The sequence below is a fragment of the Dasypus novemcinctus genome, chromosome 14 (genome assembly GCF_030445035.2).
Source record: "Dasypus novemcinctus isolate mDasNov1 chromosome 14, mDasNov1.1.hap2, whole genome shotgun sequence".
Taxonomy (NCBI): domain Eukaryota; kingdom Metazoa; phylum Chordata; class Mammalia; order Cingulata; family Dasypodidae; genus Dasypus; species Dasypus novemcinctus.
The window spans coordinates 98804131-98828455 of record NC_080686.1 but is presented as its reverse complement, the minus strand read 5'-3'; the positions used below and the strand labels follow the sequence as shown (position 1 = coordinate 98828455).

The 24325-nt window shown below is 37.9% G+C and overlaps 1 protein-coding gene across 3 annotated transcripts in view; it reads right to left on the bottom strand.

Moving 5' to 3' along the window:
- The window catches only part of KHDRBS3 (KH RNA binding domain containing, signal transduction associated 3), a 191688-nt gene that overhangs the window by 75161 nt on the left and 92202 nt on the right, over window positions 1-24325 (bottom strand). For all 3 annotated transcript variants that reach the window (XM_058276081.2, XM_058276082.2, XM_058276083.1), the window contains exons 3-4: window positions 22938-23054; window positions 14471-14617 (exon numbers count right to left, since the gene is read on the bottom strand). In XM_058276081.2, the coding sequence (XP_058132064.1) occupies window positions 14471-14617; window positions 22938-23054 (264 nt within the window). The remainder of the gene's footprint in view (window positions 1-14470; window positions 14618-22937; window positions 23055-24325) is intronic.

Here is a 24325-nt window from a genome sequence, read left to right as displayed (position 1 = left end):
AAAATGTGATACCTTTAAACATACATACACACGAACAAAACAAGTGAACAACAACACACACAGGCCTAGATATCGTTCAAACATTTCAAGAAGAATGAGAGCTAATCTTTCATAAATTCTTCCCAAAAATTGAAAAGAAAGGTATACTTCTCAATTCTGTACTACCCTCACATCAAAGAAGGACAAAAAACAGCAGGAAAAAAAGAAAAGTACATACCAATATCCCTTATTCAATTCCTCAAAAAATACTAGAAAACAAAATTCAGCAACATACAAAAAGGATTATAAAACAAGACAGTGAAATTTATTCAGGGACTCTACAAGTTTGGTTTACCATCTTCAAATAAATCAATGCAATATCACAATAATATGATATGGACAAAAACACATGATCATTTAAATAGACATAGAAAAATACTTGACAGAAGCCAACACACTTTTATGATTGAAAACAATCAACAATTACAAAAACCCACAGCTAGCATCATACTTAACAGTGAAAGACTGAATACTTCCTCCTAAGATTAGTAACAAGACAAAGATGTCTGTTCTCACAATTTCTATTCAATATTGTACTTGAGGTTCCAGCCTATGTAATTAGGCAAGAAAAATAAAATAAAGATGTCCAGATTGGAAAGGAAGTAGTCACAGATGGCATCTTGTATATATAAAGTACTAAGGAGAACCCCCATCACACACAAACTGCTAAAGGTAATAAATGAGGTTTAGCAAGATTGCAAGATAGATGATCAATATACAAAAATCAGTTGCAATTCTATACACTAGCAAAGAATAATCCAAAAATGTAATTTAAAAAACAATTCCATTAAAGTAGTATATAAAAGAATAAAATATTTAGTAATAAATTTAACAAAAGAGATAAGAGTTATACACGAAAACTATGAAACAGTGTTAAAAATATTTTTAATGGAAAGGCATCCCATGTTAATGGATTGGAAGACTTAATATTGTTAAAATGGTAACACTTCCCAAATTATCCACAGATTTAAAGCAAAACCTATCAAAATTCCAGGTAGCATTTTTTACAGAAAAGGAGACAATCCTAAAATTCATATGGAAATGCAAGGCACCCAGATTAGACAGAACAATCTTATTGAAGAAATACAAAGGTGAAGAACTCACACTCCCAATTTAAAACTTTACTACAAAGCTACAGTAATCAAGCTGTGGCACTGCATAAGGTCAGACATATAGAATTAATAGACTAGAAATGATAAGAGTCCAGAAATAATTTGTAGTTAATTGATATTCAAGAGGGTTCAAAGATAATTCAACGAGGAAAAATATAGCCTTTTCCACAAATGGTGCAGGATCAGCTGCATGTCCACATCAAAATAAGCCAGTGGGACCCCTATATAAAGTCACATACAAGAATTAATGCAAAATGGATCAAAGTCCAAAATTTACAAATCTCTTAGAAGACAGGAGTAAACCTTATCCACCCTGGATCAGCCAATGATATCTTAGATACGACACCAAAAGCGCAAATGAAAAAATTAAACTGGACTACCTGGAAATAAAAAACTGGTGTATTGTAAATGACACCATCAAGAAAATGAAAACATCACCCACAAAAAGGGAAAACATATTTGTGAATAATATATCTGATAAGGGATTTATATCCAGAATATATAAAGAACTCTTACAGCTCAATAGTAAAAAGACAAGGAGCCTAATTTTAAAAGGGGCAAGGATTTAAATAGACATTTCTCCACAGTAGATATAAAAGTGGCCAATAAACACAAGAAAAGATGCTCAACATTGTAAGTAATTAAAGAAATGCAAATTGATAACACAATGAAATATTACTCCACATCCAATAGGATGGTGATAACCAAGATAGATAATACCAAGTATTAGTGAGAATGAGGAGATATTAGAAGCCACACATATTGCTGGTGAGAATGTAAAACGGTACAGCTACTTAGGAAAACTATATGGCAGTTCTTCAAAAGGCTAAACAGAGTTACCATACAACCCAGAAAATCCACTCCTACGAATATATATCCAAGAGAAATAAAAACATATGTCCACACAAAAACATGCAAATGAATATACATGGCAACATTATCCAAAAGCCTAAAAGTAAAAATAAACTGTAAGTCCTCAACTCATAAACAGATAAAATGTGGTATATATTTTACAATGGATTACTATTCAACAATAAAAAGGAATGAATTACTGATACAGTACAAAGTGGATGAACCTTAAAAAGTTCTAAATGAAAGAAATGACACAAAAAAACACATACTGCATACTCTATAAAGACACAAAGTAGATTTAGTGGTTGCCTAAGGCTGAATAGAGAGGGGGCTAAGGGTTTGGGAATTAGGAGCATCACCTAAAAGGTACAGGAGTGGCTTTTTAGAATGATGGAAATGCTTAAAAATTGATTTTGGAGATAGCTGAAGGTAGTATACTTTAAATGGGTGAAATGTATGGTATATGAATGTTATCTTCATAAAAACGTTTAAGAATAAAAAAAGGAGATTAATGGTTGCTCAGGTGGGGGAAGAATGGGGAGTGGCTACTGAGGTCCAGATTTGTTATAGGGGTGATTAAAATGTTCTGAACTTATACTGCAGTAATGATTGTACAACTGTGAATATACTAAAGCCATAAAACATTTTATATGGGTGAATCTGATGGTGTATGAATTATATCTCAATAAAGATATTAAAGAAAAAAATGAAGGCAGAAATACCTACCAGAAGCTTTTTTTTTAAACAAGTCAATTTTACTGATACATATTAATAAAGCACACAATTCATCCAAAGTGTACCATCAATAGTTATTTGGTATAATCACATAGTTGTGCATTCATCACTTCAATCATTCTAAGAACATTTTCATTATTTCAGTAATAGTAATAATAAAAAACAAATAAGAAAATCCTTCATCTCTCAATCTGTGTTTCCCCTACTGTACATAGTTGCTATTACTGGCTTTTCTTGTGCAATTATTTATTAAGCAGTTTTACTGAGATATATTCACATACCATATAATCTATCCAAAGTGTATAATCAATGCCTATTAGTACAATCATGATGTTGTGCATTCATCACCGCAAAAAATTTTAGAATTTCACCACCACAAAAAAAAACTCCACACCCCTTAGCAGTCCTTCCCCAGCCCTACATAACCACTAATCTAATTTCATCTTTACAAACTGATTTATTATTTACATTTTATATAAAATGATTCATACAATGTGTAGTACTTTGTGTTTCCACATAAGCTTTTTTTTCGTCTGATATTAACATCTTGTAGTATTAACATATATTTGTTCAGTTTCAAAGAAAGACAGTCTCATACATGCAATTTTATCCATATTCGTATTTCACATGCCAGACAAACCCATGTTACATTTTTAGCTTTCCTTTTAGTAATATACATGATCTTAGACTTTCCCTTTAAACAACCTTCATACCCACATAATATTACTGCTAGTTACTCACATTATGTTGGGTTTTCACCTTCTCTATTCATTTCCAAAGATTAACCACATCCTTTTAAACAATTCTGTACAAGTTAACCCTCAGCTTTCCATTTTCTATACTCATTCTACTTTCTGGTGACAGATATTCAAGTTATTAACTCCAAGAGATCACACAACATATTGAGTTCATAGTAGCACAATCATACAGTATTTGCCCTTTTGTGTCTGGCTGGCTTCACTCAATATAATGTCCTCCAGGTTCATATATGCTATGGTATGCTTCACGACTTCATTTCTTCTTAGAGCTACATAATATTCCATCATGTGAATACACCACAGTTTGTTTATCCATTCATCAGCTAATGGACACTTGGGTTGTTTCCAACTTTTGGCAATTGTGAATAATGCCTCCATGAACATCAGTGTGCAGATGTCTGTTCTGGGTTCTTCTGGGTACCCAGCAGTGGCACTGCTGTGTCACGTGACTAATCTATATTCAGCTTTTTAAAGAACTGCCAAACAGTCCTCCACAGTGGCCGTACCATTCTGCATTCCCACCAACAGTGCAAAAGTGTTCCTCTCTCTCCACATCCTCTCCAACACTTGTAGTTGTCTTCTTGGTAGTGGCCACTGTGATAGGGGTAAAATGGTATCTCATTATAGCTTTGCTTTGCATTTCCCTAATTGCTAGTGAAGCCAAACATTTTTTCATGTATTTTTTTTGGCATTCATATTAATTCTTTGGACAAATGTCTATTCAAGTCTTGACCATGTTTTAATTGTGTGGTTTGTCTTTTTATTGTTGAGTTGTAGCACTGCTCTATATGTCATGGATATGAAACCCTTATTAGATATGTGACCAAATATTTTCTCCCATTGAGTTAGATGCTGTTTCACCCTTTTGACAAAGTCCTTTGAGGTGCAAAAATGTTTAATTTTAAGGAGGTCCCATTTAACTATTTTTTCTTTTGTTGCCCGTGCTTTGGGTGTAAGGTCCAAGAAACTATCACCTACTACAAGGTCTTAAGAGATGTTTCCCTACATTTTCTTCCAGTAGTTTATGGTCCTGACTTTTATATTTAGGTTTTGATCCATTTTTAACTGATTCTTGCATAGGGAGTGAGAGAGGAGTCATCTTTCATTCTTTTGGTTACAGACATCCAGTTCTCCCAGCATCATTTGTTGAAGACTTTTTTGCCCCATCAACATGGCTTTTGTAGGCTTGTTGAAAACCAGCTGGCCACAGAGATGAAGGTTTATTTCTGGTTTCTCAATTCTATTCCACTGATCAATGCGTCTATCTTTATGCCAATACCACACTGTTTTGACCCCTGTAGTCTCGTAACATATTTCAAGATCAACCAGTGTTAATTCCTCCCATATTGCTCTTCTTTTCGTAGAATGTTTTTGGCTATTCAGGTGCATTTTTCCTTCCAAATGAATCGAGTAATAGCCTTTTCCATTTCTGTAAAGTAGGCTGTTGGAATTTTGATTGGTATTGCATTGAATCTATAAATCAGTTTTAGCAGGATTGACATCTTCACGATACTTAGCCTTCCAATCCAGGAACACAACATCTTTCCATTTCATTAAGCCATCACTGATTTCTTTTACATTGTTTTGTAGTTTTCTGCATATAGGTACTGTACTCTTTTAGTTAAACTGATTTCTGGTTTTCTGAGTCTTTTTACTGCTATTGCAAATAGTATATTTTCCCTGATTTCCTCCTTAGATTGTTCAAAACTAGTGTACAGGACATTACTGATTTTTGCATGTTGGTCTTGTATTGTGCCACTTTGCTGACTCATTTATTAGCTTAACTAGTTTTATTACAGACATTATAGAATTTTCTGAATATAGAATCATTTCGTCCACAAATAAGAGTTTTACTTCTTCTTTTCCTCCTTGGATGCCTTTTATTTTTATGTTTTTCTTGTCTAATTGTTCTAGCTAGAACTTCTAGCACAATGTTGAATAACAAGGGTGACAGTGGGCATCCATGTCTTGTTTCCGATCTTAGAGAGAAAGCTTTCAAACTTTCTCCATTGATTAGGATTGGCTGTGGGTTTTTCATATATGCCTTTTATCATATTGAGGAATACTCCTTCTACCCCTATCTTATGAAGTGTTTTTATCAAGAAAAAATGCTGGATTTTGTTGAAAGTCTTTTCTTCATCAACCAAAATGATCAATATTCTCCCCTCAATTTTTAATGTGGGCTATTACACTGATTTTCTTATGTTGAAACATGTTTGCATACCAGGAATAAATCCCACCTGGTTGCAGAACATTGGTCTTTCGATATGCTGCTGGAATTCTATTTGCAAGTATTTTGTTGAGAATTTTTGCATCTATGTTCATTACAGAGATTGGTCTATAATTTTATTTTCTTGTAGTATCTTTATCTGGTTTAGGTGTTAGGGTGATGTTGGCATCACAAAAGTGTTGGGTAATTTTCCCTCCTCTTCAGGTTTTTTCTTTTTTGGAAGAGTTTAAACAGGATTGGTATTAATTCTACTTGAAATGCTTGGTAAAATTCACCTATGAGGCCATCTGTTCCTGAACTTTTGTTGGGAGATTTGTGATGACTGATTCAGTCTCTTTAAATGTGACCCATTTGCTAAGTCCTTGTATTTCTTATAGCATCAGTGTGGGTTGTTTGTGCTTTTCTAGAAATTTCTCAATTTCATCTAGGTTGTCTAGCTTGTTGGCAGATAGTTTCTCATAATATCCTCTTAAGATCCTTTTTATTTCTGTGGGGTCAGTACTAACTTTGCTCCTTTCATTTCTGATTTTATTTATTTGCATGTTCTCTCTTTTTTTTTTTTTGTTAGTCTAGCTGAGGGGTTGTCAATTTTATTGATCTTCTCAAAGAACCAGTTGTTGGTTTTGTTGATTTTTTCTATTTATTTTTTTCTTTTGGTAGTAGTTGTTCTCAATTTCAATTATTTCTGCTCTAATTTTTATTATTTCTTTCCTTCTGCTTGCTTTGTGTGAGTATGGTTTGCTGTCCTTTTTCCAATTTCTCCAGTTGTTCAGTTAGATTTTTTATTTTTAGCTCTTTCTTCTTTTTTAATATAGGTGTTTATGGCTATAAATTTCCCTCTCAAGACTGCCTTCACTCTATCCCATACGTTTTGGTAAGTTCTGTTCTTGTTTTCAATCATCTCAATACATTTACTAATTTCACTTACAATTTCTTCTTTGATCCACTGATTATTTAGCAGTGTTTTGTTCAGCCCCCACACATTTGCAATTTTACCTCTTTCCTATTATTGATTTCCAGTTAGATCCTATTATGATCTGAGAAAGTGCTTTGTATAATTTCATTCTTTTTATATTTATTGAGAGCTGCATTGTGACCTAACATGTAGTCTCTCCTAGAGAAAGACCCACGAGCACTTGTGAAAAATGTATAACTCATTCACTTTGGGAGAAACGTTCTATGTATGTCTGCTAGGTCTAGCTCATTTATCATACTGTTCAAGTTCTCTGTTCCCTTGCTGATCTTCTGTCTGGTTATCCTGTCTAATGATGTGAGGGGTGTGAAGTCTCCCAACTATTATTGTAGAACTTTGCCAGTTTGTTTGCCTCATGTATTTGGGGCACCCTGGTTAGGTATATAGACATTTATGACTATTATTTTTTCCTCGTGGATTGTCCCCTTTATTAATATATAATGGCCTTCTCTATCTCTTATAACTTTTGTGCATTTAAAGTCTGTTTTGTCTGATATTAGTACAACTTCCCTTGCTCTTTTTTGGTTACTGTTTGCATTGCATATCTTTTTCCAATCTTTCACTTTCAGGCGGTTTGTATCACTGAGTCTAAGGTGAGTCTCTTGTAGGAGCACAGGATAGCTCATGTTTTTTTCACCCATTCTGTCATCCTGTATCTTTTGAGTGGGAAGTTTAACCCATTTGCATTCAATGACATTAGTGTAAATGCATTTTTAACTTGGTTTTAAAATATCATATCTTATTTTCATCTGTCTTTTTACTGTTTTGGTTATCCTTTCTCCTGTTGTTTCTTGTATACTCTCCTCCAAAGTCTCTCTTTCCTTTCTCTTCCAAGTTGGAAAGCTTCCTTTAATATTTCCCGCAAAGCTGGATTCATATTTATGAACTCTCCTTGTTTTTCTTTGTGAATATTTTATACCCACCTTCATATTCTAAGGAATTTTACTGGATAAAGAACTCTCAGCCAGCAGTTTTTCTCTTCCAGTATCCTAATTGTATCATACCAATGTCTTCTGAACTCCATGATTTCTGACAATAAATCTGCACTAAGTCTTGCCAGGTGTCCCTTGGATGAGATGGTTTGCTTCTTCCTTTCTGCTCTCAAAATTTTCTCCTTGACATTTGACATTCTGAGTACTGTGTGTCTTGGAGTAAGTCTATTCACATTTATTCTGATTGAGGTATGCTACACTTCTTGGACATGTGTTCACTTCTTTCATGACATTTGGGAAATTTTTCAGGGAAATTTTCAGCTATTATTTCCTCAAATACTCTTTCTGCTCCTTTTCCTTCTCTTCTCCTTCTGGAACTCCCATGATATGTATGTTGTTGCAGTTCATATTATCATTAAGCCCCTGCTCAATTTTTTCCATTCTTTTCTCTTTTCTATTTTGGCTGTTTTGTCTTCTGTATCACTTATTCTTTCTTCTGTCATTTCAAGGCTGCTGTTGTATACCTCTAATGTGTTTTTCAAATCTCACCTATCATGTCATTCATTCCCATTAGCTCATTACGTTTCTATTCAGGTTTTCAAATTCTTTTCTGTGTTTGATCAGCCTCTTCTTGATGCCCTTTATCTCTAGCCATATTGTCTTTCAACTCATTAATTTTATTTTGCAAATTTGTGTGCATCTCATTGATTAGTGTCTCAAATCCTGTGTTTCTTATGAGGCTTTGATATATTCCTTTTCTTGGGTCATTTTCTCCATTTTCTTTGTATAGCTTGTAGTTTTTTGATGATTTCGAGCCATCTGATTAGGATGGTGAGATTACTGAGATGCTCAATTTCTCTCTCATAAGGATTTAGTGGCAGGAGGCTGTTACTGCTGTCCTTTGATTCTTGGTTCAACCTTACTGTGTCTTTAGGATTTTCCCTGTTATTGTTCAACTATGAGCCCTGGACCCAGTATGGGTTGAGGACCCACTTCCTAGGGCTTCAGGGAGGGAGGCTAGAAAAGCTGGAAAAAGCTTCTCTTACTTATTTACTTTTAATTTCCTCATGTGCACTTCCTTGGTCTGCCAGGAGATGGTGCTCTTTGGCAGCTCTCTCAGTTTAATGCTTACAGACCAGGACCAGATCAGTGTCACAGAGGATCCCACTTGGAGCCTAAGTGTCTGGCAAACCAAACTTTCTCAGAGGCTATTCTCCAACCTTTGCTGGGAGTCCCCTCCCTATTCCCACGTATGAAATAATTCCACTTCCCTCTGCATTCTCAACAACAAGTCCCAGTCAGTAGAGAGGTCGGAACTCTTTAGTCAGTCCTTTGCTGTCTCCCAGGTAAACAATGGTGAAGGCTCCCCAGCCTGGAAGAGCTCGTGGGAAACAGCAGACCAAATCTGTGGGTCAAAAGTTGAGTCAGCCTTAGGCTGTACCCTTCTCTTTCCCTTTCCTGGGGAGGTGGATCCCTGGGGTCCCCTTTGTCAGGTCAGAGGCCTGAGAATTCAAAAGTATCTATACAGTGGGGAGGATATTGGCAGTTGCACTGTGGTTTTAACTCAGAGTTTTGCTGTTACTATTCTTTTCCTTGTCCCTCTCTCTTCTGGGGAGTGTCCACCTTGCCCTGCTGTCCTAAACCCTAGATTTTTTTTCTAGGCCATTTCTGTCTGTCCTCCTATTTTTCTGAGAGAGAAGTAGTCCTATGTTTTTCTACCACCATCTTCCCAGAATTCTGGAAGCTCTTAAGTAATTGCAGTATGTGGTAATGTGGAAAGTGGAAGTGAGGAAAAAGGGAGGTGAATTTGGGAGTTATTTAAGAGGTTGGATTTGAATGGACAGGGTAATATACTAGATGTGGGGGGTATATGAGTGAAGTCAAGAATGTCAGCTGCTTTCTGGAAGGGGCATCAGGAACAGAAATAATGTGATGGTGCAATTACTTTTGGAAAGGTTGAGTTTGCAGTGACCTGTGGTATATAAAAATAAAGTTGTCCTATAGCAATCATATATAGGAACTGGAAATTTAGGAGCTGATGATGGACATAGAAATGGGCAGGGAGTGAATAACTCACAGGCCAAGGCTGCTCAGGCCCTTCCTACACATTCCAGGGAAGGGTCTGTCTGCAGGGCTGACCATGGACCAGGTCCTGGAAGACGACCTCTAGGTACTTGGAGTATTTTGCCTGATAAGAGAGCCTGTAGATGTTGGAGGCCTTGGGCATGCTGTGCCACTTTGGCCAGGTAATATGACCTGTGTGCTATGACCATTTGCCCTAGCAATATGACCTGTGGTGACTACCTCTCTCACTCTGAGTGGTGGGGATCGATGGGCGGGCTGGAGTCTGAGTAGCTGAGGTGGGCCATGTGGTTGCTGTAGGACGTGACTGACCACCAATGACAACTCCGAACACCTACGTTCTAAGAAGTTTCCCTGGTTGGCAACACTTCACATGTGCTGCCACACAGAGACCGTGGAAGAATTAAGAGCATACGCATGCAACTCCATTGGGATGGGATGCCTGGAGGCTTGGGTCTGGTTTTCCTAGACTTTCCCCATATACATTTTCCCTTTGCTGATTTGGATCTGCAGCCCCTTGCTGTACTAAGCCATGACTGTGAGAATAGTAGCTCTTCTGAGTCCTGCAAATCCTTCTCATCAATCACCAAGACTGAGGATATCCTTAGGAACCCCTGGCAGAGATGATACCAATAAATAGCATGGCATGGGAAACGGACTTTGGCCCAGTGGTTAGGGCTTCCGTCTACCATATGGGAGGTCCGCGGTTCAAACCCCGGGCCTCCTTGACTCAGTGTGGAGCTGGCCATGCGCAGTGCTGATGTGCGCAAGGAGTACCGTGCCACCCAAGGGTGTCCCCCGCATGGGGGAGCCCCACGCGCAAGGAGTGCGCCCGTGAGGAAAGCCGCCCAGCGTGAAAAGAAAGAGCAGCCTGCCCAGGAATGGCGCGGCCCACACTTCCCGTGCCACTGACGACAACAGAAGCGGACAAAGAAACAAGACGCAGCAAAATAGACACCGAGAACAGACAACCGGGGGAGGAGGGGGAATTAAATAAATAAATAAATAAAATCTTTAAAAAAAAAAAAAAATAGCATGGCTTGGTGCACATTCACAAAGGGAAAAAAGGACTTATTTAGGACACAGTCTTGAACATAAAGGAATGAGTAGCAGAGGAAGGGCCCACAAAAAGTAGACTGGAAAGGTGTGGCAAGAAATGGAGATGGAAAAGAAAGCAGTGGTCTTATCACAAAAGCTAAAGAAAACAAGTAGGCAGGGGCAAATGCCATAGGATTCAATCACAAAAAGATCACTGCTGACCTCAGGAACCGTAGTTTCAGTAACAGGTGGGATGCAGGGTGAATGAGAGTAAGTCACAGAGAGGTAGCCTATTTGAAACGGGTGACCACAAAAAAGGAGAGAGAAAGTACCACCATTTGAGGGAGGAAGGGTGAATTGTAGGATAGAAGAAACTTGAGCATATCTGAGTGTGACAAGATTCAGGTGACAGTTTCCTGAATTATTTATGATTAAAAACACGAAAGAAATTTAGAGCAATTATAGAGAAACCCATCACTTTAATTTTCAGAAGGAGAAGGTAAACAATGACTTGAAACTTGTAGAAGGTATCCTGTGGGGGGGAAGGATAGCAATGAAAAAGGAAGTTGAAATGACTGATGCCTAACACTTGCAAAGTAGGAGGAAGGGAAGGTAAATGATGAGAAACAGAAGTGGCTATTAGTAGCGGGGAAGTCTAAAGCCTAGAAGTCTATATTTTACTTTAAATATAGATTGTTTTCTTGCTTTTTTGAAGTCATTTGGATTATTTTCTATACCTCGGAATAGTCATTTGAATCTTTTCTATCTTTATTTCAGTCTCTCTAAAATAAGCCTATTAATTTGTTCTCAACCAATTTACACAAAATGTGTGTAGATTAAGAAATGATTTGTAAAGCACATTCTAAATAAAATGTGCTGCATAAATGCTCAACGTTTGCCCTGTTGAAGTGCTATGAGAAGTGACCTGAAATTGTACATGGTTAAGAACAGATTCATGGGAAAAGAATATGACAAAGCCCTATTCAAAATGCCATTAACAGAAAAGCATTACCTTAAGTAAGACTTAGGTGTCACAAGGATGAAAAAAGCCGACTTCAAACATCAACTTTGAAAAAACTACATTTTAAAACTAGTTAAAACATTGTAGTAGGAAAAAAATATATGGAATGTAATTCAATTACATTGAAAAATCAAGCCTGAATTTGGCCCAATGAATTTACCATCTATGAGATTTAAGGCAATTTTTTGAAATCTGTGGGTGATTGTTTCTTCTGCCATAATTACCGACATTACAATAATGCTTTAAAATCAGTAGGAAAATCAAGTCATACATGATACCTTACAGATGAAATTATTTTTACTAATTTTATATTTTAAACTACTCACTTTAATTTCCTATCTGAAAAGTGAAACTCTTACGACTCTAATATTAACACTGTTAACAAACGTGAAGAGTAGAAAAGTGATTATATTTCTAATTAAATACATAAAAATTGGATTTTTTTTAATATAGTGATTTTTCACTCTATTTAACTATATGTTAACCTGGAGAATGGGAAAACATTTTCAAATGAAATTACCAAAAGTGATTCAAGTGCACATGGAACAGGGTCCTCCAGGATGGACTGTACACTAACCCTCTAAACAAGTTTCAGCAACCTTAAAAGGAATAAAATCATTCATGTTCTCTAAGGACAGCAGATACAAATTAGAAATCAACACCAGAAAGAAATTATGGAAACCCTCAAATATTTGGAAACTAAAAACACACAGTTCTAAATAACCCATGGGTCAAAGAGGAAGTCAAGAGAAATCAGAAAATATTTTGATCCAAATAGAAATATATCAAAATTTGTGGGATGTAGCTAAAGAAGTTCTTAGAGGAAAATTCAGAGCTTTCTATGCCTATAGTAGAAAACAAAGAGAGTCTCAAATTGATAGTCTAAGATTCCACTTTAAAAATAAAATGAATGAAACCCAAAGCAAACAAAAGAAAAATGAAGAGTTCGAATCACAGAAAACAGAAAAATGAGAAAATCCAAGGACCAGGATGCAAAAACTGGTGAATCCTGTCAAATACATAAAAATAATATTGATCCTTTGCAAATTCTTTCAGATAACAGAGAAGGAGGAAATATTTTTCAAACTCATTTTCCAAGGCCAGTTTTTATTTGATATCAAAGCCAGGCAAAGACATCACAAGAAAAGAATACTATAGACAAATATCCCTCATTATCAGAGATGCAAAAATTCTTAAGACACTCTTAACAAACCAAATTCAGCAACATCCAGATGAAAATATATAGCAGGAAGTCTATCTGTGTTAGGCAAAGAATTCTTTAGGCCAGCCCAGACTCAAGGCGAGGGATATTAAACCCTACAAGGTCATGGGATGAGACTGACTGTTGCAGTCATCTCTGGCAAAGAGAATCCGTCTAGGTGAACCTGGCTAGATGGTGAACCTGGCTAGCTCAGCACACCCTGGTCATTAGCATATGTCCACAAAAGCAAAAACCTCTGCTTGGATGGTCTTATCATAGTTGCAATTTTACATTTACTTATAAAGAATATGTGATTCCTATATGCCTTTCCCATTAGACTATAAACTCAAGAGAGTAAAAAACCATGTCATTTGTCAGTTCGCCTGTGCCTATCTTGTAGCAAGTATTCAAAAATTTTGTTTTTAAACTGAATGAATAGATTGTCACATTTGCTTATTGGAACTAAAGAATACATTAACCATTTTCAGCTCCCAAATACCATATTTAATGCAATTCCATGTCCTGGCTTTGCCAAAGCTATCCTGATTTAAAATATCCTTTTTCCGCAAATACAATAGCTATGTGTGTGTGTGTGTGTGGTTTTTTTCCTCACAGATAATGAGACCATGATGCACATCCTTAGGTGTGTAAGTCAATCTACCACACCTTCCTGGGATCACTGAAGGTAGTCTTATCCCAGAAAGATGTCTAGCAGTTGGGACAGATTCTCTAAAATAAGTTGTCTACAGGGCCAAAGTGATTATCACTTTAGTTTTTCATCAACAACATGTGAGTTACATTAAAGACCTAAATTAATTTGTGTAATGGAGGTAAAGGTATATTTCTTTTATACTATTGCATTTCTAACATTGCAAGGCGTCTGAAAAGTTATGAAGAGACTTCCAATTGCTAACAAAACCTAACACATCTGGCAGAAGCTAGTAAGATATCTACTCTGTACCCTTCCTCTCTGTGTTCATTTTTATTTTTGTCTATCAATATATTTTTCATGCTGTACTGAGATCACGAGCTACTGACTCTCTTTTCCCCTAAACTGCATGTTTCTTATGGGAAAGGACTGTTGTTATTCTTGTTTTATACCCAAAACCAAGCGTAGTGCTTGGCATGACAAGTACTAACAAGTCTGGGTTGGAGAACAGTCAATTTGTGAGGCGTTTTCAGTGTCACAAAACATCTTAGGACTTGGTGCTCCCAAAGACTGAACTAGTTATTGAGCTCAACTTTTTGACTGTGCAACCTTAGCTGTACCAACTTAATGTGCCTAAATCTAAACAAATTTGCTTCCTCATTTTATATAAGGAAGAATAATGTCAAGCTGTTCACAGGGACACCGAGGTCTACCTGGGATGACATATTTGAAGTTCTTTCATAAGTAAAGTATTATGTAAATTATAATTACTGATAAGAATTATTAAGGATTAAAATAAAGGAAAGACTTTAAAGTACAACTTGAATATCAAGAAAAACTGTACTAACAGGAATGAGGAACTTCTTTATTTCTTCCAGGGCATGTCCCATCCGGGCATAGGCTTCTGCTGGAGGGGCAAAGACTTCAATGAGAACGTGGAGATCATCATTGAGGTGGAAGTACTTTGCTTCTCCACTTTTCCTCAACTCTTCTTCCTGAAAACAAAACAAAACAAAACAAAACACAACATATAAAAAATATATATATCATGTTTAAAAACATGTCATTATGAGAAAAGATAAAGGAAATGAGAACTCCCTGACGCTTATTTGGCATGTACTTGTCACAGACGATCACAACAGCAAATGCAACCCTGAGGAAGAACATTTAGGACACAAATCTAATCCTGCCACTCCCAGGTCTCCTACCCCTCCGGGAGAATGCCTAGACTCTTTCTTTGACCTGCAATGAGTCCCGTAGCCTGCCACCGCTGATCTGCTTCCTCCTGTTGCCTAAGTCCCAAACTCACTCCTGCACTGACCACACCGTGTGCCTGATAGGCTGCTACAAAGCATTACCACCACCTAAACTGTCTAACATACCATATTTCTTTTACTTGCCTATTTTCTATTTTCCCCCACTGGAAGGTGATTGCCATGCAGAACAAACACTGGTTGTCCTGTTTGATGCTGCTTTCTCCAGGGTAGAAAAGTGACTGGTATATGGTAGCTGCTCAATTATTTGTTCGATTAATGGCTAAACAGTTTTTCCTCATCCAGTTCTATGTTCACCTACTCATTCATAAGTTCATTCAACAAGGATTTCTGCATGCCAGATAGTATACTCTGAGGATAAATAGTGAATATAATAAATGAAATACTTTATTACATGATTTTACCTGCTTTTGCATAATTATGAGCGGTTTTTAGAACTTTTTTTTTAGGGTAGCGAATTCAGAAAAAAAAAATTAATAATAAACAGGTTAAGGAACTACTGATTTTGTTCCAGGACCTTTTCCAAACTAGCTTTATTAGGCTGACATGGTTTCCAGAATCTAGGACTTCAATTAGTCTCTGTTTCAAACATTAGAATCACAGTGCAGACGAAAGGTAAGTATTTCCAAAAGGAAGAAAACCTTCACAGCCTCCTCAAAAAAAACCTATCCCATAAGAGGCAGCACCAGAAAATCCTAATAACAAGCCCTTTTAATTCCATTATTAGCCAAGAGGTCAACAATGCAAACTCCAGAAGCAGGTACACCTCTGCCTTCACTCTTGTTTTCCTTATTTTTTTTTAAATGTTACATTAAAAAAATATGAGGTCCTCATACCTCCCATCCCCCTCCTCCCACATCAACAACCTCTTTTATCGTGGCACATTCACTGCATTTGGTGAATACATTTTGGAGCACTGCTGCACCATGCCTTCACTCTTTTAAGTCTTCAGCATTTGTAACTTAACTGACTTAAATTAGACATTCTGACATAGGAAGGAGAGATGAACATACAGAACAAGGAAAAGGCACAGGCTTTGGAGTCAGATGTACCTGCATATTAGCTATGCTGAGGGCCACTAACTGTTCAAGTGTAGCTAGATTACGTGCCATCTACTAATACCAAACCTGCAAAATCAGTCTGGCATTAAGACCTGCAATAGCAATGTAGGATCAATGGAAAGAAGAAAAGGGACAACTCAGGGTATATACTGCCTAGTATGGTGGTACCTAAAACAGGTAGGCACCCAGTAAATGCTAGTTTCCTTCCCATTTATGGGAAGTCAGCCAGAAACTGACAGAAAAAAAGGGAAAAATATTTGAAGAAAGGGACAGCAAATATATGCTACCCTTAAATCTTATGTGTTACCTTTGAAATTTGTCTTAAGCCTCTATTTTATGCCAACTGTACAAAATTATTAGTAACCAGTATTAGTAATAATTTCTAATTATTTGATCTGATACTGTCTCATAAATATTGGTATTCTAACTACTGAAATAAACATTTCTCATCTTTTTCTAATATGGTACCAAAATAATGATTTTAACTACAGATTGCAAATGTTGATTCATGTCCAAGCATTTTCTTTTCTATCACAAACTTATGATGGAACAGGGAAGCTTTCCTCTAACTGCACAATTCCATTAAGTAAGGAGTTAGTCCAGAACTGAGACTATTTCATAGATTAATGACGACAGGCAGGATAGTGTTTGGGGACAAACACAGACTCTGAAGTTTTACATTCAAATTCAAAATGCAATGTTTATAATATGACTTTGGACAGGTTACTCAATTCCCATCTGTAAAGTGGGGATAATTATAGTCCTACCTCAAAGGGGTGATTTTAAATGGGATAAAAAAAGCAGGGTATGATCCTCATAAGGATGCTGCAGTAATAGAGGACTTAACACACAAAGCCTTAGAACTATGCCTAACATATAATAAGCACGCAATAAACGATGACTATAGCAATGGTAACTATTACTATGTAATTATAGTATTTATTACTCTATTATTCTGTAACATAGATGATGTGGACAAAGCATCTAGCATGTCTGGCACAAACTAAATGCTCAAAAGACCATGTCCCAAGCAGAAAGAGCTGGTAAAAATGACAGCTCCCTGCCAAACTGAGGTGGTTATGTCAGGGCAGAGAAAGATTTGGACAATTCCAGTCTGGCAAGTAATGAGTATTTATTTTGGGGGGGTAGGTGATGTCCTAATCCCCGGTGCAAAAAAGAGAGAGCATATTTTGAGCTCGATCGTCCACACTTAACCACAAGCAGAGAGGGGTCCTTGTGGGGCATGCCCATGTGCCCCGAAGGGAAGCTGCCTTCTAAAGAATGCAGTGTACTCCTCAAGGACCAAAGGTACAGGGCTTGACAGTGATTATCAAGGCACACGGGGGATACATGGGGCTTTTACAGGAAACAGATCCTAAAGGAACAGATGTTCTCAGAGCAGAAGCTATGCATTGGTACAAGATTGACTCTCAGGCTTGCTGTTTTAGCTAGTTAGGAATGCTGCTACTATTTGGAGTGGGGGAAAAGGCTGGAAGGGTTGGGGGAGAAAATGCAAAATCATATATATGCCACACACCACAGCATACTGTGATTGTTACGCTATATAACCACTATATAATCACTAACGATTCCCATAATTTAGTCAATGTAGCAAATAAAGGAAGAAAATGAAATATGTTCACCTTAGAATTTAAATAAAGAACACTCTGAGAACTCAAAAGGAAGATATTTTCATATTTCCCTCTAAAAATAAACTATCTGTCATGGCTTGGAGTTATGTACCCCAGAAAAACATGCTCGTAATCTTAATCCATTCCCATGGGTATGAACACATTGTAAACAGGACCTTTAGAAGATGTTATTTTATGAGTTTAAGTACGTGTAGCCAGCTGAATCAGGATGGGTCTTAATCCTATTACCTATTACGGAAGACCTTATAGAGAAGGCCAGAAAGAGAAAGCTACGAAAAACCAGAAGCCAGAAGTCAAAGAACCTGGAAAAGAAAGGAGAGGACATCATCACAAGCCAAAGTCAAGGAGCCTCAAGGATTGCCACAGTTACTCTGCAAGGCCAGCCTTAGGGAGAAAGCAATGCCGTGCTGACTCCTCCACTCTGGACTTCAAGCCTCAACACCGTGAACCATTAAAAAAGTCAACCCATTGTTGGGTATTTGTTTTAGCAGCTAGGAAACAAAAACATTAATGAGAATTCCTTTACACTAAAATTAATCTAGTGAACACGACCAAATGAAATCAATATTGAAGAGTTCAGACTTATTTTCAGTCAAACTGTTTCTTGCCTCAGTTATTTCTCAGGTTAAGTATTAGCCCAAGAAACTAAACACATTTAAAATGAGAAGACCTCTGAAATGTAGTTTATAACACTAAAATTTAAAAATGAATTCACTGTATTCACAGTTTTCTAGAATATTAAATGCCAACTAAAGAAGTTAAAGAATTCCAATGAAAGAAAATATAAACAAAAACAGACTATACACAATTATTTAAATTTCTTAATATCATAAAAGTGGTATAATTTCAACTAAACCTTAACTGTCAAAAGGGAAAAACAGATCTGACTTTATCCTATGCCCTCTACTAGACAGAGCTATAGACACAGAAAAATAAATTCAAAATAGTAACAGTAGTGGAGCTACAGGGGGTTCTTTTTTTGCTGTTTTGTTTTGAATTTTTACTTTTTAAAGATATTTAGACTTCATAAATGTTACATAAAAAATATAGGGGATTCCCACATGCCCTGCTATCCATACTACCGCCATTTGCCCCCATTAACATCCTTCATTAGTGTGGTACATCCATTGCAATTGATGAACACATTTTGGAGCATTACCACTCAGCATGGATTAAAGTTTACATTGTAGTTTATACTCTCTCCCACCCAATTCTGTAGGTTATGGAAAGATATATAATGGCCTGCATCTGTTGTTGCAATGTCATTCAAGACAATTCCAAGTCCCGAAAATGTCCCTGTACTTCACCTGTTTTTCCCTCTCCCTGACCTCAGAAACTCCAGGGGCCACTGCCTCCACATCAATCACATAAGGTTCTTCCATTGTTAGAATGACAGTAAATCTATAGTAGAATACTAGTAAGACCACCCTAGAGTTTCTTCTTTTTGAATTTATTTTCTAAAATTTTTGCAAGAAGCAGATGCAGTACACTAGCTTGTTTACCATGTGTTCTGGTGTGCCTTCCTGTACTGCAAATGCTGAGAGCTAAACACAACATTCTCAGACTTCCTGACAAGTAGGGTTCTGAGCTTAATTTTACTCAGCCAATTAGACACATGTGCAAGATATTATTTTGTAATTGATCTCAGAGAGGGAGAGAGATGGCACAGAGTGACTCTCAAGATAGCAGGTGCAGTGGCAATTTCCCGAAGTGTTGTGTCCCTGGAGCAAACCATTGCAAGGCAGCATCTAGATTATGGCAAAGGAAGCAGCTTTCCCAGAGAGTCATTCTTATAGTATTGCTCTGGAAGAAATTTCTAGAGTTTAAACCTAGAACCTAATCTCTTCATCCCTTGCTACAACTGACAGACTCAAATCTATGAATCAAATCTCTTTCTGCCTCAAATAGCTAGCGTGAACTAGCATCCGGCCTGACAGAGTGTTTATGACAGACAGACACTGCATGACAGACTCTTAAAAAGGGGCATCTTAGATGAGACTGGTCATCTGGTTCCAAAGGCAGTGAAGATCTCATTAGAGCAGTCAGGATACCAGCAGTGCCTACCAATTAGCAAAGCTGCTACCTGAATTATCACCTGTGGTTACCTGAAGTGAAGAGCTTAAGAAGGCATAACTGGAGGACCATGTGACAGAGCTCTGGTACAGTGTGATGGGCAAGAGTAAAACGAGGCTGGAAGAGGGGGGGTGAAGAGGCTAGCAATTTCTTACTGTCTTGAAGAGTTCCAGGAAGCAGAGGTCACACTCAGGGCTTTTTCTCACCTCAAAGTCTCAAGGCCAGGCAGTATCCTAGAACGTCCTACTGCTTGGGACCACGGCTAACGGCACTAACAGAAAGATGCAGAGTTCACGCGTGCGTGTTGCTGAATGATTGATTATGCAGATGGCAGCCATGTCTTATTTGAGACTGCCTGGATAATAGTGAACAGCAGAGAGGGGGACTGGCAACATGTGGAAGGATTCTGATTACTCCACCCTTAGAGCCCACTGAGCCTCCCGTGTCGGCAGAAGCCTGTCTTGTGAGACGGGCCTCCTTAACCCGTGTGCAGCTCGCCCATGCACAGTGCTGATGCGCGCAACGAGTGCTGTGCCACGCAGGGGTGTCCCTGCGTAGGGGAGCCCCACGTGCAAGGAGTGCACCCCATAAGGAGGGATGCCTAGCACGAAAGAAAGTGCAGCCTGCCCAAGAACGGCACCACACACACGGAGAGCTGACACATCCAGATGACGCAACAAAAAGAAACACAGATTCCCATGCCGCTGACAACAACAGAAGCGGACAAAGAAGACGCAGCAAATAGACCTAGAGAAGAGACAACCAGGGTGGTGGGGGGAGGGGAGAGAAATAAATAAATCTTAAAAAAAAAAAAAAAAGATGGACCTTTGCCTCAAGTGACTACACAATGAGGAGAGGAACTATCTAGACATTTTGATGATTAACAGAGAATTCACTGTGAACTAATGCACTCCATTGACGGTCCCCAATCAGAGCAGGGCTCATGAAGTCAAGAGGCAAATGCACTTCTCCACTGACATCGGGCTCAGCAGACTATAGTCCACAACGTCCACCATTTCCCCAGTTTTTGGGTATCCAGGTGGAATATAAGTGATCAGCCACTTGCAGAATCTCCATAATGATTCCATGACCCATGGGCTGAGGGGACTCAGGTAGGAATGCCAGTGTGGTCAAGGACATGGAAATGAGAGGACTAGAGGGCAGTGGACAAAGTTCTAGGAAAGTGGCCAAAGTGTGCCATAGTCTGTGCCATGCAAATACAGAGCAGGTTCTCAGTGACCAGGTGGCCAAGAGGACCTATTCCAGGGATGTCAGACCAGCTTGCTTCCAGGCACTTCAGTGCTACTCTCAGTGGATGCAGGAACAAAGGGCCCACAGCAGCAGGGAAAGAGGTTACAAGCTACTTCACAACAGGGGACTCCCCTCAACAGGCAGGCTGCCCTGCTGCATGTTCAATATGCCAACAGCAGAAAACACCCAAGGGCCCTTGACACCATAATGTGGAAGGACCATCAAAAGCCTGATAGCAAGACAATTATTTAGGTTCTCTCTTGCTGCGAGGAGCCAAGTGCCTGTTGTTGCTAGCACATATAATGTACATACAGATTTGCCTTCCCTACTTCTCTTCCACCTGCGAACCTTCCAGCAGATACCCTGATCACAGCCACTGTATGCCACAAAATGTTGCTTCTGACCAAGAAACTACTTTCACAACAAACAACAATAGTAGGACAGTAGACTCCAGGCTTTCACTGATACTATGCACCCCATTACCAGATGGCCTTAAAGAAACCTGGAGTGGCTTATTAACAACTCAGTTATGGTGTCCATGAAGGTATGGTACTTTCATACAGGATAAATCATAATTTCTGACTCTGATCAATATATAGTTCTATTTTCTCCTACTGCCACAATACATGGGGCTAGGAAATCAAAGTATCTTAAACAGCACCATTCAAGACAGCAACACTTAGTGAGTAGTTGCCTAACGTGGCTGTGGATTAGAATCACTACGTACCTATTGAAAATTCACTAAGCAGACTGGGACACAGGAATTTGTTTTTAAACAGTAACCTATGTAACCTATGTAGAAAACATACAGTGTTGGTGTCAGAAAACCAAGGTTGTATTTATTGTGTTAGCTAATACACTGAACTTCTTTGACTCAGATAACATTCTTAAGTTCTGTCAATCTTAGTGGGTTTTTTTTTACATGTAAAAGAAGGAATATAGTATGAATCTTCTATCATTTTTCCAAAGATGGTGTGAAGCAATACAGGCAACATGCCTTGCACAATGCCTTACTCAGGGTAATTATTCAATAAACAGATTATTTTTATTAAGAGGTATTCTTTCTAGTGCTTATTTGTGAGGAGGCTGGATTTTGTCTAAATAACTTTCAGGTATGAAATGATCACTGTTCAACATTTCATGATAGGTGATCACTGAACATGGACCGGGCTCTCCATAATATCCAGCCTTTAACAATGAAAGAACAAAGTTAAGTGACAATACCCTATGAAATGTGAAAGGTTCTTTCAGAATTCGTATACTTAAGAAAATGGTCAATGAAAAGAACTCAGTGGTTTTTAGCTGTTAAGAAAAGAGGGACAGTTAATGTGATTACATCCAAGAAGAACAGATTGTTAGAATACTGAGTAATCATTAAAACATCTAAAATAAATTTAGTAAATTGATAAAACGCATACAATATAAAATTTCAACTATGTGAAACATACATACAAGAAGGAACTAATTTAAAATGCAAATAGTGACAGTAAGACTATAGACAGAATTTACTTTTCACAATAGCTTCAATATTACCATACTTTTTAAAAGGTAACATATTACTTCTAGAATTAGAAATACAAGTATTACTACTGAATTTTTAAAATGAGTATAACAGTTACGGAAAAAGGATTAAAATATTTGTTTTATTATTTATTATTTAGATAATGAAAATGCTCTAAAAATGATTGATGATTGCATAACTTTGTGATTATAGTGAATACCACTGATGATACACTTTGGGTGGATTTATGCTCATTAATAGGTATCTTTAAAACTGATCTGTGAAAAAATAAAAGGCATTTGTCTGGTCCTAAAAAATAACATAAAAAACAAAAAAAAACACTATCTAAACATTATCATTAATGTATCACCTTACATAACATTTTCATATAATTTCATTTGAGATATTAGTTTTGGCATAGTAACTAACACAATGGATGATTTAAAAGTACACTATACAACTTGACAAAAAAAAGTAACCATTGTCTATAATCATCAAATTACCTTTGCCTTGTCTCGCATGGAACCTTTTCCAAGGATGGACATTTTTGTCAAGGTTTCTTCCTGTAAACGCTTCAAAGAGTTGCCTCGTGGACCCAAAAGTTTCCCCACAAAGTTGAACTAGGAAAAACAAACAAAAAAAATTAAACTTGTAGCACTCATATCTAAAAGGAATTCACTATTATAATACTGAGTACTGGGAAATGGCACAGTATGCTACATTTCATCCATTAATAACTAATATTTAAGTTCTGGCTACATGTATCACACTGTGCTGTTTTCTACAAACCACATCTAGTAGGGCTCAAATTATAAAATAACAAAAACTGATCTAGTTCCTTATAACCACCACTTCAGCCATGGCCTATACTCCACACCTTATGAAGGAAATTCATTTCCCAGAATCCCTAAGCGGTCTGCTCTGTTAAATGTCCACCACAAACAGTGCCAGGGCAGGAAGGCAGGTGAGGGAGAACCACACGAGGGGCTGCAGTGCGCACTCGACCGGCTGTTAAGGCACACCTGAGTGCTCAAGCCCCACCAGCACCTGGTTTCCTGTACTGTGCGCAGGCTCTACGTCCCTACTTGAGTTAATCCTCAGGAGGCCTCACCTCCAACACAGTTCACACCACCTGCTGTGTGAAGTCGTAGGAACACGTATAAAAATCACCTACCAGAGCCGCCCTGGGGCTGTGCATACTTGATGCTCATCAGTAAGTAGGGAAGTGGTGCCTTTAACTATGGTGGACAATACTATGTTACCAAACTCATCTCTACTTTGCACTAAGAACATGTTCCCCTTCATCCAGGCAAGTGCCGTACCACAGTGGCATGGCCACGCACGCCCTGGCCACACAGGCTGGTGCAGGAGCTGACCCTTGATTTCCAGTGAGGGAGCCCTTGTGAGGGTGCCAAGTGTCCTCTAAACGGAGTCATGATAATGGCAAGATACTTGGTGCAGGTTCTTAGCCGCAGATTGCATCACCTGCCTGGGGGAAATAAGCAAGTATACAGAATGTTTGTTTGGTTGCCATAATGACTGGGGGCCACTGTGGCATTCAGTGGACAGAGGCCTAGAATGCCATATGCTGGAAATATAAATGACTTCCCTTCATGATGAAGAAGTGTACTGCGCAAAACGTCAAGTGTGCCCCTGTTAAGAAGCACTGCTGGAGAGAAGAGCCATGAACTATTGCTACTATTTATTTCTTATACTGGAAGCCCTTGTTACTGTCCTTTTCTCAGTTGAAAAGTTCAGTTCCTCTGTGGCTTCTATAAGATACCCTAATGTAGTTAAAAACAAAACAACACAATTTAAAAAAACAAACAATACTTGAGCTAGCCACAGTTGGTGGCTGCACCAAGAAAAGGCCTAAGTAATATACAGGCTG